We start from the raw sequence: 14518 nt of genomic DNA on the forward strand, positions 1-14518 counted from the left end.
ACACTATTTTCTTTTTTCTTTTTCATAGCCATCAGATCAAGTCACTGCAGTATAGTAACACAGGAGACATGATTCTTGTTGTATCTGGAAGTTCTCAGGCCAAAGTGATTGACAGAGATGGTTTTGAAGTAATGGAATGTATAAAGGGAGACCAGTATATTGTGGACATGGCAAACACCAAGGTAAGCATTAAGCAAGATATTTTATTGAATTTAATTAATTCAGCACACATTTATTAATGACTTGTTAGAGTTGCTATCATTCACTCTAAAAATTAGTGTCTTGTTTTAAGCAATGTATTATTTTTCACAATATATTATTTCTCACAATTTCTCCACAATTCTGTGGATTGACCAGGAAGTTCTTATGCTGATGGTTTTAATGTTCAAAATGCCTGACTTGGATGATATATAGTTGGTGTTCTACCCCATGGTATCTGTCCTGTTTCCAGTGCTCCCCTGTCCCCATTATGTGCACATGCATACCTGCATGTGTGCTCTCTCTCTCTCCCACCTTTTCTTTCCATATATCTAGTTGGGGCTTTCCAACAGTGTGGTGGACTTAGTGGGGTCTGACTTCCTGCTTGATGACTGGGTTCCATGAAGAAGGAACATGGAAACTTCAGATTTTATAAGGTCTGGCTTCAAGACTTCTATAGATTGTAGGGCCAACTCAAATTTGAGGAGAGGAGAGATAGACTCCACCATTCAGTGGGTGAATGACAAGATCACATTGTAAAAGATCATATGGGATGGGAGATAGGGATGCAGCCATCTTTGGAAACAACATACTACGAAGCTACTACGTACTAGGCTTTAGGATAAGGACGAAAGAGGGTCTCATCAGCCTTTTATATAAGGATTTTTTAGTGAGATAATATTTTTAAAATTACATGAAGTATCAGTTAACTATAGCTGTATAATGCTATCAAACTTAATGGATTATTTATAATTAACATATCCGTGGGATATTCAAGTGTGGCTTCAAACTGCAGTTAATGTCTAGGTCTGTTCCATGTCTCTTTTCCTCCTTTCACTAGTGAACTGCCTGTGGACACGTTTTTCACACGGTGATGGCAGAAACACAAGAAGGAAACCTCAACTCTGGAGCACATTTCAGGCCTTTGCTCATATGTCCATGGACATTGCCTTGGCTAGAGCAAACCTCATGACCACGGGTAGCAGTATAGAAATTTGCTCAGGTCTTCAGTGAGGGGATCTCCAGTATCGCATGCCAAAGGTTGGGGGTACAGGAGTGGTGATGGACTGGGAACAATAATGCAACCTGCCACAGATATATTACAGTGTCAGTGCATATGCTTGGTGCAGAATTTTGAGCCTCAGTTTTATTTATTTATTTATTTTAAAGATTTTATTTATTTATTTGACAGACAGAGATCACAAGTAGGCAGAGAGGCAGACAGAGAGAGAGGAGGAAGCAGGCTCCCTGCTGAGCAGAGAGCCCGATGCGGGGCTCGATCCCAGGACTCTGAGATCATGACCTGAGCCGAAGGCAGAGGCTTTAACCTACTGAGCCACACAGGCGCCCCGACCCTCAGTTTTAATTCTGACTTTGACTCCTCTTTTCCTGTCCTAGTACCTTCTTCTAAAACACTTAATACTCAAGGTTTGTAACTATATCAGAATCTAATAGATGTGATTGTCTAAGGCAATACAGTGGATCCTCATTATTTGTGGTTTCTGTATTTGCTGAAGTGTTTTTGTAACCCCCAAATCAATACACAGTGTTTTTGTGGTTGTTTGCAGACATGCACTGTACAGAGGAGCAAAAAAGAACATGAAAAAGCTGATGCTCTTTCTTCTTGTTTCAGCTCTTTGTAATCAAGTGTCCTTTTTGTGATCTAGCAGTGCTACATTTCTCCTTTTTGAGGGCCTTTCGTTGGTGATTTTGCTGTTTAAAATGCCCCCCAAGTGTAGTGCTGCAGTGCTGGGGCACTGTCTGGTGTTCCTAAGTGTGGAATGTCCATGATATGTCTCACAGAGAAATACATTCATTAGATAAGCTTCATTCAGGCCTGTGAGTTCAATGTTAATGAATCAGTTCAATGTTAATAATGTATATATTAAATAATGTTTCATTAAATAAAAACATAAAGTTACATATTGATTGGTTGATGAAGATATGACTAGGGGCTTGTATGAACCCAACCCTGTATTGGATAATTCAGTGTTTACGGAACATTGTATAGTAGTGTTATAGTCCCTAACTATTGCAAGTAATGAGAATTGACTATAATCTAATGCTCTAGTTGAGCTGTTGGAATAAATTAATATGCTATGTTTCAGACTGCCCTCTGTTGAAACCTAGTGAAGTGCCTTTCAACCCTCACAGTCCCATGCATTTTTTGTGTGTGATTGATTGTTTATTAAGCGGCCAGTGTTAGATGATGCAGACAGAATTCACTTATAATTTAAGCATATAATTATATTGCAGTGGTGGCTTCAGTAGTTTCTTTTTTTTTCATATATTTTACTAGAATTTCTCATTCCCTTCTCCTTAAAATCATTGCCCCTAGGAATCCACCAAGGATGATATTGGTGAGATTGATAGTGGTAAGGAAAGAAAGCAGATAGGTCTCTAGGTCACTCTTCTTGTCTTAAACTTAGTTCTACTTTTATCTGCTTTATTTGAAGCTTTTGGGAGTCCAAAATTATTTAAGCAACTGGTTTGTGTAAATGAAACCTTTGAAAACTTGTATTTAATTTATTCTCTTTTTAGTTTATGCTTACCATTGACAGTATTTCTTTAAAACTATGAGGAAGTGGAGCTTTTGCCGCTCTCTAAGCTCTTCTTAATTATTTCAGTCACTCAGGACTTCTTACATTATAGACAGACTAAGACTTTGTGGATTTAAATTTTAACCAATAAAATTTCAAGAAGAAAGGAATCTGATTAGTTTTGTTTCTGGCTATTTCTGCAGTCTTAGACTTACAGTACATATAGTACATACAATAAGATGATTTGGAAAGTAGGACAAGGATGGGTAAACAAATCTGTACAGAAACACAGGCAATTAAAATTAAAATATTAAGTTACCAGAGTTATTTTTTTACCTCCTTGGTTAAATATATTCCTAATGATTTGTTTTTGATGCTATTGTAAATGGGATCATTTTCTTTCTTTTTCAGAAAATTCATTGTTAGTGTATGTAAACATATTGATTTTTTAATATTAATTTTGTGTCCTGCAACTTTACTGAATTTGTTGATTCAATCTAAGAGTTTTTTTGATGAGTCTTAAGGATTTTCTGTATTTAGAACCATGTCATCTGAAATAGTTTTTACCTCTTACTTTCCAATTCTGATATCTTGTATTTCTTTTCTTGCCTGATTTCTCTAGTTTTGACTTCCAGTATAGTCTTGAATAGGAGTAATGAGAGTGGGCACCCTTATCTTGTTCCTGATTGAGGAAAAGCTTTCAGCCTTTCACCACTGAGTATGATGATATGGCCTTTATTATGTTGAGATATGTTCCTTCTATGCCTAATTGCAAATCATATATCTGATAAGGGGTTAAAATCCAAAATATGTAAACAACTCCTACAACTCAGTAGCAAAACAAAACAAACCCAATAAAGAATGGGCAAAGGACCTGAACAGACATTTTCCAAGGAAGATGTACTAAAGGCCAACAGGTACATGAAAAAATGCTCAACATCACTAGTCATTAGGGATATACAAATGAAAACTACAGTTGAAGTATCACCTTAGCCTATTAGAATGGCCAGTATCAAAAAGACAAGAGATAACAAATGCTGGTGTGGATGTGGAAGGAAGGGAAACCATGTGCACTGTTGGTGGGATTGAAAATTGGTGCAGCCACTGTGGAAAACAGTATGAGGATCCTCAAAAAATTACAAATAGAGCTACCATGTGATTCAGCAAGTCCCTTCTGAGAATAAATCTAAAGGAGATGAGAACACGAACTTGAAAAGATATCTGCACCTCCATGTTCACAGCAGCAGCATTTGCAATTACTAATACATAGAAACAGCCAAACAACCTAAGTGTCCATTGATAAGTGGATAAAGAAGTTATTTTATATATATACATACACACACACACATATATAATGCTATATATTGTATATCTATATCTATATATCTATAAATATAATTCAGCCATAAAAGGTGAGGAAATCCTATCATTTGCAACAACTTGAATGGACCTTGAAGGCATTATGCTAAATGAAATAAGTCAGAGAAAGACAAAATACTGTATGATCTTATTTACCTGTGGAATCTAAAAAAGAAAAAAACCCAAACAACCCCCACTCCCCTTGCAACAAACCACAGAGTCACAGGAAAGATCATCAGACATGTGGTTACCAGAGGCGGAAGGTGGGGAATGGGGGAATTGGAAGAGAGTAGTCGAAAGGTACAAATTTCTAGTTATAAGCTAAATAAGTACTAGGGGTATAATCAGGGGTATAACATGCAACATTATGACTATAGTTAACACTGTGTGATATATAGGACCGTTGTTAAGGAGAGCAAATCCTACGAGCTATCATTACAAGGAAAACTTTTTTTTTAACTTATTTCTTTTCTCTATAGTGTATCTGTATGAGATGAAGGATGTTAGCTGAACCTATTGTGATAATCATTTCACAATATATGTAAATCATATTATCATGTTATATGCCTTAAGCTTACACAGTGATGTATGTCAATTATTTCTTAATAAAACCGGGAAAAAATTTAATTAACAATATGTAGAAAACTACTATATATAGTAACTATCTACTACAACTTCCCCCACTTGCTAATATCTCCATTTTGATTTCAAAATCATAGTTAATATTTACTTTCTTCATTTCCCAGAAGCAAATGTAATTAATTATTTACTTATCTAGGAAATGTTACTGATATCTTAATTGCAGTCTTTAGCTTGAGTAATGGGTTTTGGAAATGCAAGAATTATTATTTGAAAGTAGTAGATTTCATGGGACACATTTTTCCTTAACTTTTTAACCTCTTTTCTTTTTTTTTTTTTAAAGCTTTTTTTTTTTTTTTTTTTTAAGATTTTATTTATTTATTTGACAGAGATAGATCACAAGTAGGCAGAGAGGCAGGCAGAGAGGCAGGCAGAGAGAGAGAGAGGGAAGCAGGCTCTCCGCTGAGCAGAGAGCCCGATGCGGGACTCGATCCCAGGACCCTGAGATCATGACCTGAGCTGAAGGCAGCGGCCTAACCCACTGAGCCACCCAGGTGCCCTAACCTCTTTTCTGATTACAGAAGTAATTAGTAATTTGTGGCTTTACTGGAAGTTGCAATGAATAGAACATTAAAGGAAACAATTAGATACATCTGATCTATTGTGATTAAAATATTATGTTCTTCAAATATAAACAGGCCTCTCTGATTGTTAAATTGTTATATTGTTAATTTATATCTCTAATCTTTACATAATTGTGTGTGTATGTGTGTATTTTTAAGTGTACTCATAGTGGTACAGAAATGCTTTTTTCTCGTATATACTACAACACAGTGCATTGTAGGGAAAGTGATTGTACTTCTACCTTAAAAAAATAAAATTTATTGGGTTTCTAACAGTAATTCCTGTCAACTATTAAGAAATTTGGAAAAAAATTCCTCATAATTCTATCCAAATATAATCGCTACTAGCGTTTGTTTCTATATGCCTATACTTTCCTTATGTATCTGAAAAAAATGTCTTTCTGATGATACCAGGACCTTTACATCAGTTATTGCTTGGAGCTATGTTTTGTATGTTGTGCAGTCTTGGGATTTTGTGCAGATTCTTCAGGGGCTGCAGTAAGGTGGAAGGAGAGGCCTCAGGATAGGAGTGAGGGCAGGGGGCCTTCCACTTCAGTCAGAGGCATTCTGTTTTGCCTATTTAATGTGTTGGAGTTTTTCATAAGATATCCTTTGATGGATGTGTGGGTGGCTCGGTTATTTGGGCATCTGCCTTCTGCTCAGGTCATGATCCCAGGATCCTGGGATCAAGTCCTGCATCCAGCTCCTTGCTCAGCAGAGATCCTGCTTCTCCCTCCGCCTGTTGCTCCCTCTCTCTCATTCTTGCTCACTCTCTCTGACAAATAAATAAAATCTTAAAAAAAAAAAAAAGATATCCTTTTTTTTTTTTTTTAAAGATTTTATTTATTTATTTGATAGATCACAAGTAGGCAGAGAGAGAGAGGGAAGCAGGCTCCCCGCTGAGCAGAGAGCCCCATGCGGGGCTTGATCCCAGGACCCCTGAGCCGAAGGCAGAGGCTTTATCCCACTGAGCCACCCAGGCGCCCCCCCCCCCAAAAAAGATATCCTTTGAAAATTAGGTTGGACAGCCTTTTTAAAATATGAGGATTCTTGGGCTGGAGTTCATGACATTATTGGTTATTTTATCTGGGGAAAATAGGATTTTACTTATTTAGGTTTAGATGAGTAATATTAAATCCAACAAAAATCCAACTGAGTATATTTGAAGATCTAATTATCTTTATTCAATGATTTATGAATTGGGAAGCATCTCATCTAGCAAACAGAAGTTATGAGGAACTGTACAAAATATAATGTTTTTAAAGGCAGAGTGAGGGTGGGACAAGGAACTTATAAATAGAAAAAAAAATGGATTATTCCAGCAGGATTATACCTTTTTTGGGGGGCAGAAAGTTCTATTGGTTGGATTACCTCACTGCTGCTGATCAGGAAATTCCAGGCTGACTAGGTAAAAGTACATTCCTGGGGGAGTTTGAAACTGTACTTAGGTTAGGTATTAAGCTTCTTTTTGGTCATGTGGGGTTAGCATAAGTGACTCCATTTTGGGCCTGTAGTCTCTTTCTCTTTTTTAACATTAGGAAAGTATGACAAGGATAAGCAGGAATCAACCTTTAAGCTATTCAAAAGCATACTTCAAAATCTGTAGTTACATTGTCATCTAAAACTCATTTATTTTAAGCCAGAATATTGGTACATTACTTCTAGTCAGAGAGTGTTTTCCTTTCTTACTTTGGAGTCTTACACACATACTTTGCCTGAGATTCAGATGGGGCTCTCCCCACAAATGTGTGACTATTAAATTTCGATTCTTCATTAAGAAGTGTTCCTAAACATCGAAACCCCATAACAAATTAGTATTAAGTTAAATTAAAAAGTGTTTTCATAGATTATTAATAAGTGAATGCCCATGATTATAATCTTGTAATTTCATTTATTAAACTTCCTTTTATCAATTCATCTAGAGTTGATATTGTTAAGTGAATTTCCTTTGGGTTATCTTCAGCCCTTTTCAACATTAAAACAATTCTGTTACATTTCTTTCTTAACTACATGATTAAATTGGGAGAGGACAGGCTCAGGGGACCCTAGAATCCTTGGACCTTTAACTGGGCAATTTCTCCATGAATGTACTATAATTATGGACATTAGAAGCTTTATAAATAATTACTGGAAAAACATGTTTTCAAATAGCTTTATTTATATTTGAATAGTGCACATAGTTATTCTGATGTCCAGCCACTCCAAAAATTTGCTATGGCACATTTGGAGATGAAACATATTAGTCATATCCTTTAAATGATAAATTCTGTTTCCCAAGAAGTAAAGCATTTTAAACTGTGAATTCTAGGTATATTTTTGTTTCGGAAAGCAGTTTTAACTGATGGTTTTAACCACAAATATAAACTCTAAAAAGTGCAGTGATCAGAAGTACATTGTGTTTCTTTCCAATTTCTGAATATTTTCAGAGCTTTTTATCTAACAGAAACTCCCTAACACTGGTTTCTGTCCTTTTGACATATCCCCATCACTTTGGGGATAATTTCTTAGATTTTGGTACAACAAAATGTTCTTGACTCATCTTGTACTTTTCCTGCTCTGATGTTACCATTTCTCCATTGACCCATGATTCTTTTTTTTTTTTTTTAAAGACTTTATTTATTTGTCTGACAGAGAGAGAGCACAAGCAGCAGGAGAGGCAGAGGCAGAGGGAGAGGGATAAGCAGGCTCCCTGCAGAGCAGGGGAAGCCCGATATGGGACTCGATCCCAGGACTCCAGGATCATGACCTGAGCCCAAAGCAGTAGCTTAACCAGCTGAGCCACCCCGGTGCCTGATCCATGGCTCCTTTTAATAGGGAATTCTGTTTACAAATCTGGATCTGGCCCTGGGTATGTTCACTGATGCTGGGGTGTCATTGCCTCTAGACTATTTCAGGAGAGCAAGCTGAAATGGAAGATCAACCAACTACATATATGTGTATATGTGTGTGTATTTATGTGTGTGTGTGTGTGTGTGTGTGTGTGTGTATAAAATCACGAGTTCACACTGATACATCCGGTAATCCTAATCCAACTTTCCAGGCTTTCTCCATTCCACATTTGTATTTCACTTCTTCAACATTGAGAAGTTTGGCTTCCAGCATCATCACTACTTTCATTTATTTGTTTGTTGCTACCATTCATAGAAAGTAGTTTCAGAATTGCTACACTCACAGTCCTGATTGTAGACAGAATTCTGAGATGGCACCCAAGATTCTCTGCTCCTCCCCCTGAGTGTGGATGTGAACCATGAGCAGGATGGAATACTCCTGTGATTAGGTCATATTGTATGGGACAGTTGAGAAAGGAAGATTATCTTCAGTGGGTCGAGCTACTGGGCCCTTAAAGGGGTTGAGCCTCTCCTGGCAAGAGATTTGAAGTGTGGGAGGGATTTGACTTGAGGGAGAGTCTCTGTTGCTGGCTTTGAAGTTGTAAGCAGAACTTACCTGATGAAGTTGGATATGTAGCTAAGGCAATTTCTGAGCAAAGTGTTGAGTGAAGGTACTGCCTGATTTCTTCTTGCTGCTTATAGGAAAATACGAGAGAATAAAGTTAAATCAAAAGAAGTTTTATTAAGAGGGAACCAGGACTAGATGATTTAGTTAATTTTGAGTCTGTCTCAAAAAGATGGCAAATAATGTTAAAATGAAGAAATTGCTTTTGAAAGTGTGATTCAGAGAAGAAACCAAGTATGTACATATAACCTTTTGCTACATAAAACATAAAACCTCTGAAAGATCATGAGGTCAGATTATTCAGTAACACTGGAGGCTTTTTTTTTTTTTTAAGATTTTATTTATTCATTTGACAGACGGACGGAAATCACAAGTAGGCAGAGAAGCAGGCAGAGAGAGAGGAGGAAGCAGGCTCCCCACTGAGCAGAGAGCCCGATACAGGGCTTGATCCCAGGACTCTGGGATCGTGACCTGAGCCGAAGGCAGAGGCTTTAACCCACTGAGCCACCCAGGCGCCCCAACACTGGAGGCTTTTTCAAGAAATTAATGTGTGCTTCACAAATTTTCTGAATCAAACCAGGTGACCTCTAGAAAGCTTATGGATATTACTCCTTAGCCATTTCAACTGGAGTTACAGATAAACAGGAGATTGTTTTGCAGAGACTTGCAGGCATAGCTTTTGTCTAATTTAGACTCAACATGAGCAAGCTTCTCATTTGTTGACTTTGAAGATGGAGGAATCCATGTGGCAAGGAAGGCACACAGCTTCTAATCGCTGAGAAAGCCTTCAGCAGACATCAAGGAAATGGGCATCTCAGTCCTGTAACTACAAAGAACTTGGCTTCTGCCAGTGACCTCAATGAACTTTGGAAGAAGATTCCTCCCCCGAACCTTAAGAGAGGAATGCAGCCCTACCGAGATCCTGATTTCAGTCTATGAGACCCTAAGCAAAGAATCCAGCTACTTCGTGATGGACTTTTGACCTCCTAAACTGTTAGTGTCTTAGGCCACCTCCAATTTGTTTGTTAAGTTGTGGTGATTTGTTACACAGCATGGCTAACTAATATAGTTCTGCAAAAACCAAACATACTAAGTAATAATGCAAGTCCATGAGGAGGTCGTAGTGATTGTGATCACATGGAAGAGCAGGAGTTGGCTTCTGGTGGGACCAGGGAATGTATTTATACTGGGAATGGAGGGACTATAGAGGGCTCGTATCCAGATATATTTATAGCTTGTGGGTCTTAGGTAGGAAACTACAAGTGTCACCATCTGCTGGCAGGGCCATTAATTTTGTATTGGGAGATGTTGGGATGAAGACTACAGTAAGATAATAAAGACTTAGAATAGCTATTGACGGTTGTGAGGAAAAATGAATAGGACTGTAGGAGCTTTAAGGGCTGTAGAATGTAAATTTGCAGAGACAATCATTCTGCCTATTTGTATGATGTTCTTGAGTCTTAATCAGGAGCCTGGGTGTTTGGATGGAATACAGTGATGAGGAGGAGGGAGTTATTCCAGAATAAAAGTTGTTCGTTGTAGGTAAAGCTAAAGGACTTTCAGGTTTATTATGCCTGAGGAGTGGATGATAATGAAAATAAAGAAAACTGAAGAACTGAAAGATAGGAGGTTATGGGACCAGTGAATGAAATATGAGAGCTCATAACATATCAGCTGGAAAAATATTTGTTAAATCAATAAATATTGGAAATTCATGGTTTCAGAAGAGGAACTATCTGTAGGAATGGCAGAGTTAGCCATAGTTAGGGCTGCTGAAATAAATTGGGAAGAGGTCATTGGAGTTGAGTAGTTCACAGAAAAATGAGTTTATCTCTTGAATGTATTCATATGAATTTTAAAATCTCTCAAGAATTAGAAAAACTTGGACTTCAGAGTCTTTGATTCATGGAAGGAAATGACCAAGAGTATGGATGGATTACAACAGGGTGTTGGCAAACTGCTGCCTGTGGGCCAAATCCAGCCTGCACCCTGTTTTTGTAAATAAAAATTTTATTGGAAACCGCCATGCCTGTTCTTTCACTCTGAGTAAAAGAACTCACTGCTTCCACAGTTTACTCTTGACCATGGCTGCTTTTGTGCTTCAGTGGTAGCGTTGAAGAGTTGCAGCAGAGACCATGTGGCCTGCAAAGCTTAAAATACTCATGATCTGGCCCTTTAGAAGAAAAAGTTTGCCAATTCCTGCATCAAAGCTGTGAACATTTTCTGCAGCAAAATGTATGCACGCAAAACTTTGCTGACAATTTTAGGAACTTCTGTGATTCCTAACAGCCAAAGATTGGACTCCGGTTAAGAGGACCTTTTGGATCAAAGTTCATACTATGTTCTCTGCTACATTTCATCTTATCCTGTGCGTTGCCCCTGTTAGTTGGCTCACTGTGCCAAAGACTTGGACACTTCCATATTGGTGGGTCACAGAGCCTCACCTCATTCAGGGGCCACAGATGTTACTGCAGAGCAGCTGTTAACAGTTTTTGTTGTGCGGCAGCCACAAGAGTATGTACAGATCAGTACAAATCAGCACGTGTTGCGCCACACCCCGACCGCGTCTCTGTGTATGTGTTTAGAGGAAACCAGAACTGATCATGGTTCAGTAATGTCCTGTCTTCAGGGAAAGTATAACATTTTTGAGAAACAAATGGGTGCTTAATTCTTCTAGGCTATTTCTAGTGAAGTCTGTTAAATAAAGGAAGGGATTTTTTTTTTTTTTTTCAGGAGTGCCTATGTTTAGATAAGGGAGAAAGAGAGAAAAACTGGTTTGTTTGATGAAAAACCGTTTTAGTCACTGGCTGTTCTCTAATAGGTGTCACTTTAAAATTTTTTCCGCTAATGTTAGCCACAGTACTGAATCTGTTTGGATCCATTTAAGAATCCTTAGTTGAACTTGATTTTTGTTATGACTAATTTTGGTCACTGTTTTAACACAAGGGTACTTAACATTCCCATTGGCTTTGTCATGCTCCTATCTTACAAACAAGAGACAACATTCACAGTCTTTTAGATTTTTTACAGTTTAACCTACTTGTGTTCAATATTCTAGGTACTCAGCAGCTAAGGTGCCCACATGTCCTTTTGAACTTTTGGTCATTTTCTGTTGGTTCTCTTAAAAATATCCCTTATATTCCAAGATGCTATTTCAACTCCAATCAACAAATATCAGTAAAAAAACCCCTGTTTTCTGGCGCTTGCCTTTAGGACCTGAATTCATGTCTTGGGGGGTTGCTGGGTTGCTGCTTGGACGAAGTACTAGAAGTGAGATTTTCAGGACTAGACTGAGCACTGTCCATTTGTAGAGTCCCCGCGTCTGGGAGTGGGAGAGGAGAACGGTAAATGGGAACTGTCTGGGATGTAAGCAGACTACACATTAGTTACTGGGCCCTGGTGGAAATGTCAGTGGAGATGGAGCTCAGTTGGGCAGAGGAGAGTGCAGCAGGCGTGGAGGAGTCTCCCAAACTAAGGAAGTCAAGGCTGTCTAGGCTCTCTGCTTTGAGGCTCTCTGTCCTGTTCCATAGCTATGTGTATATCCTTTTACTAATATCATACTGCCTTGATTATTGCATCTTTTTAGTATATGCTAAAATTTGGTGGTGTGTTTGGGTGCCTGGGTGGTTAAGCATCTGCCTTTGGCTCAGATCATGATCCCGGGGTCCTGGGTTCGAGTCCCTTGTTGGGCTCCCTGCTCAGCAGAAAGCCCGCTTCTCCCTCTTCCTGTGCCCCTCCCCCCTGCTCGTTCTCTCTGTCTCTCTTTCTTTCCAATAAATAAATAAAATCTCTTAAAAATTTTTTAAAAATTTGATGGTGTGCTCCAGCTCTGTTCTTTGTCTCAAATTGTTTGGGCTATTTTAGTTTCTTTTAAAAAAAAAGTTTTTATTTTAATTCCAGTTAACATACATTGTTATATAGTTTCAGGTGTATCGCTTCTCGGCCTTTTGGTTAAGGTTGAGTATATAGTTTTGGGTGTACAATGTAGTGATTCATCACTTACATACATCTCCTGGTGCTCATTAGGACAAGTGTACTCTTTAATCCCTATCACCTGTTTCACTCATCCCTCAACCACCTTCCCTCTGGTAACCATCAATTTGTTGTCTATAATTAAGAATCTGTTTCTTGGTTTCTTATTCTCTTTTTTTCTCCTTTGCTCATTTGCTTCATTTCTTAAATTCTACATAAAAGTGAAATCATAAGGTATTTGTCTTTCTGTGACTGGCTTATTTCACTTAGCATTATACTGTCTAGCTACATCTGTGTCCTTATATATGGCAAGATTTCATTCCTTTTTATGGCCGCATAATATTCCATTATATGTACATACATACATTGGGTGTACAATGTAGTGATTCATCACTTACATACATCTCCTGGTGCTCACATACATATACATATAATGGAATATTATATGTATATGTATACACACATATATGTGTGTGTGTATATATACATACACACACACATATATATATCAGTCTCCTCTTTATCCGTTCATCAACACATCGATACATTCACCAGTACACTTGTACTGCTTCCACAATTTGGCTATTGTAAATAGTGCTGCTGTAAACATAGGGATGCATAGTCCTTTGAATTAGTATTTTTGTATTCTTTGGATAAATACCCAGTAATATGATTGCTGGATCATAGGGTAGTTCTATTTTTAACCTTCTGACAACCTCCGTTCTGTTTTCCAGAGTTGCTGCACCAATTTGCACTCCCACCAATAGTGCACAAGGGTTCTTTTTTGTCCTCATCATCACCAATACCTGTTGTTTCTTGTGTTGTCGATTTTAGCCATTCTGACAGTTTTGAGGTGATATCTCATTGTAGTTTTGATATTGGGCCCTTTTAGTTTCTTTACTTTTTCATATACATTTTAGAATTATCCTATCTATACATATGAAGAATCCTGCTAGGATTCTGTTTGAAATTATTTTGAATCTAAAGATTATTTGGAGAGGAGCCTGGTTGGGTCCATCAGTTAAATGTCTGACTCTTGATTTCAGCTCACGTCATGATCTCAGGGTAGTGGGATCAGGCCCCTCGTTGGGCTCTGTCCTGGGTGTGAAATGTGCTTAAGATTCTTTTTCTTCCCCTCTGCCTTCCCCTGACTGCCTGTTCGAGTGCTCACTCTCTCTCTTTCTCTCACTTTCTCTCGGGGGGAAAAACAAAAAACAAAAAACTACAAACTTTTTTTTCAAAAGTTAAAGGTCATTTAGAGAGAATTATGTTATACCTTAACTATATGGAGTCTTTCAGTTCCATCAACAGCAATGTATCTCTCATTTTTTTAGGTCTTTCTTTCTTTTATTTAGGCTTTATAGTTTTTAGCATAGAGCTCCTTAACGGATTTCATTAAGTTCGTACTTAATTTATACCTAAAAATTTCATTTTTTAAGCCATTATAAATGGTATCACTTAAAAATGCCTAGGAGATGGGCACCTGGGTGGCTCAGTGGGTTAAAGCCTCTGCCTTCAGCTCAGGTCATGATCCCAGGGTCCTGGGATCGAGCCCCGCATCGGGCTCTCTGCTCAGCCGGAAGCCTGCTTCCCTTACTCTCTCTGCCTGCCTCTCTGCCTACTTGTAATCTCTCTCTGTCAAATAAATAAATACAATCTTAAAAAAAAATGCCTTGTAGAATTTGCCAGTGTAGCCTGGGGTTTTCTTTTCCCTTTTTTCCAAAAAATTTAAGCTATGAATTCTATTTATTTAATAAATGTAGAACTATCCATGTTATTTCTTTGTTCTTGGGT

At 38.0% G+C, this 14518-nt stretch overlaps 1 protein-coding gene across 1 annotated transcript in view; it reads left to right on the top strand.

Annotated features, from left to right (window-relative positions):
- WDR70 (WD repeat domain 70) overlaps positions 1-14518 on the top strand; it is a 294218-nt gene that overhangs the window by 87262 nt on the left and 192438 nt on the right. The window contains exon 8 of the mRNA XM_032851351.1: positions 29-182. Within this exon, the coding sequence (XP_032707242.1) occupies positions 29-182 (154 nt within the window). The remainder of the gene's footprint in view (positions 1-28; positions 183-14518) is intronic.

The sequence above is a fragment of the Lontra canadensis genome, unplaced genomic scaffold (genome assembly GCF_010015895.1).
Source record: "Lontra canadensis isolate GAN:19392208 unplaced genomic scaffold, GSC_riverotter_1.0 scaffold5, whole genome shotgun sequence".
Lineage (NCBI taxonomy): Eukaryota > Metazoa > Chordata > Mammalia > Carnivora > Mustelidae > Lontra > Lontra canadensis.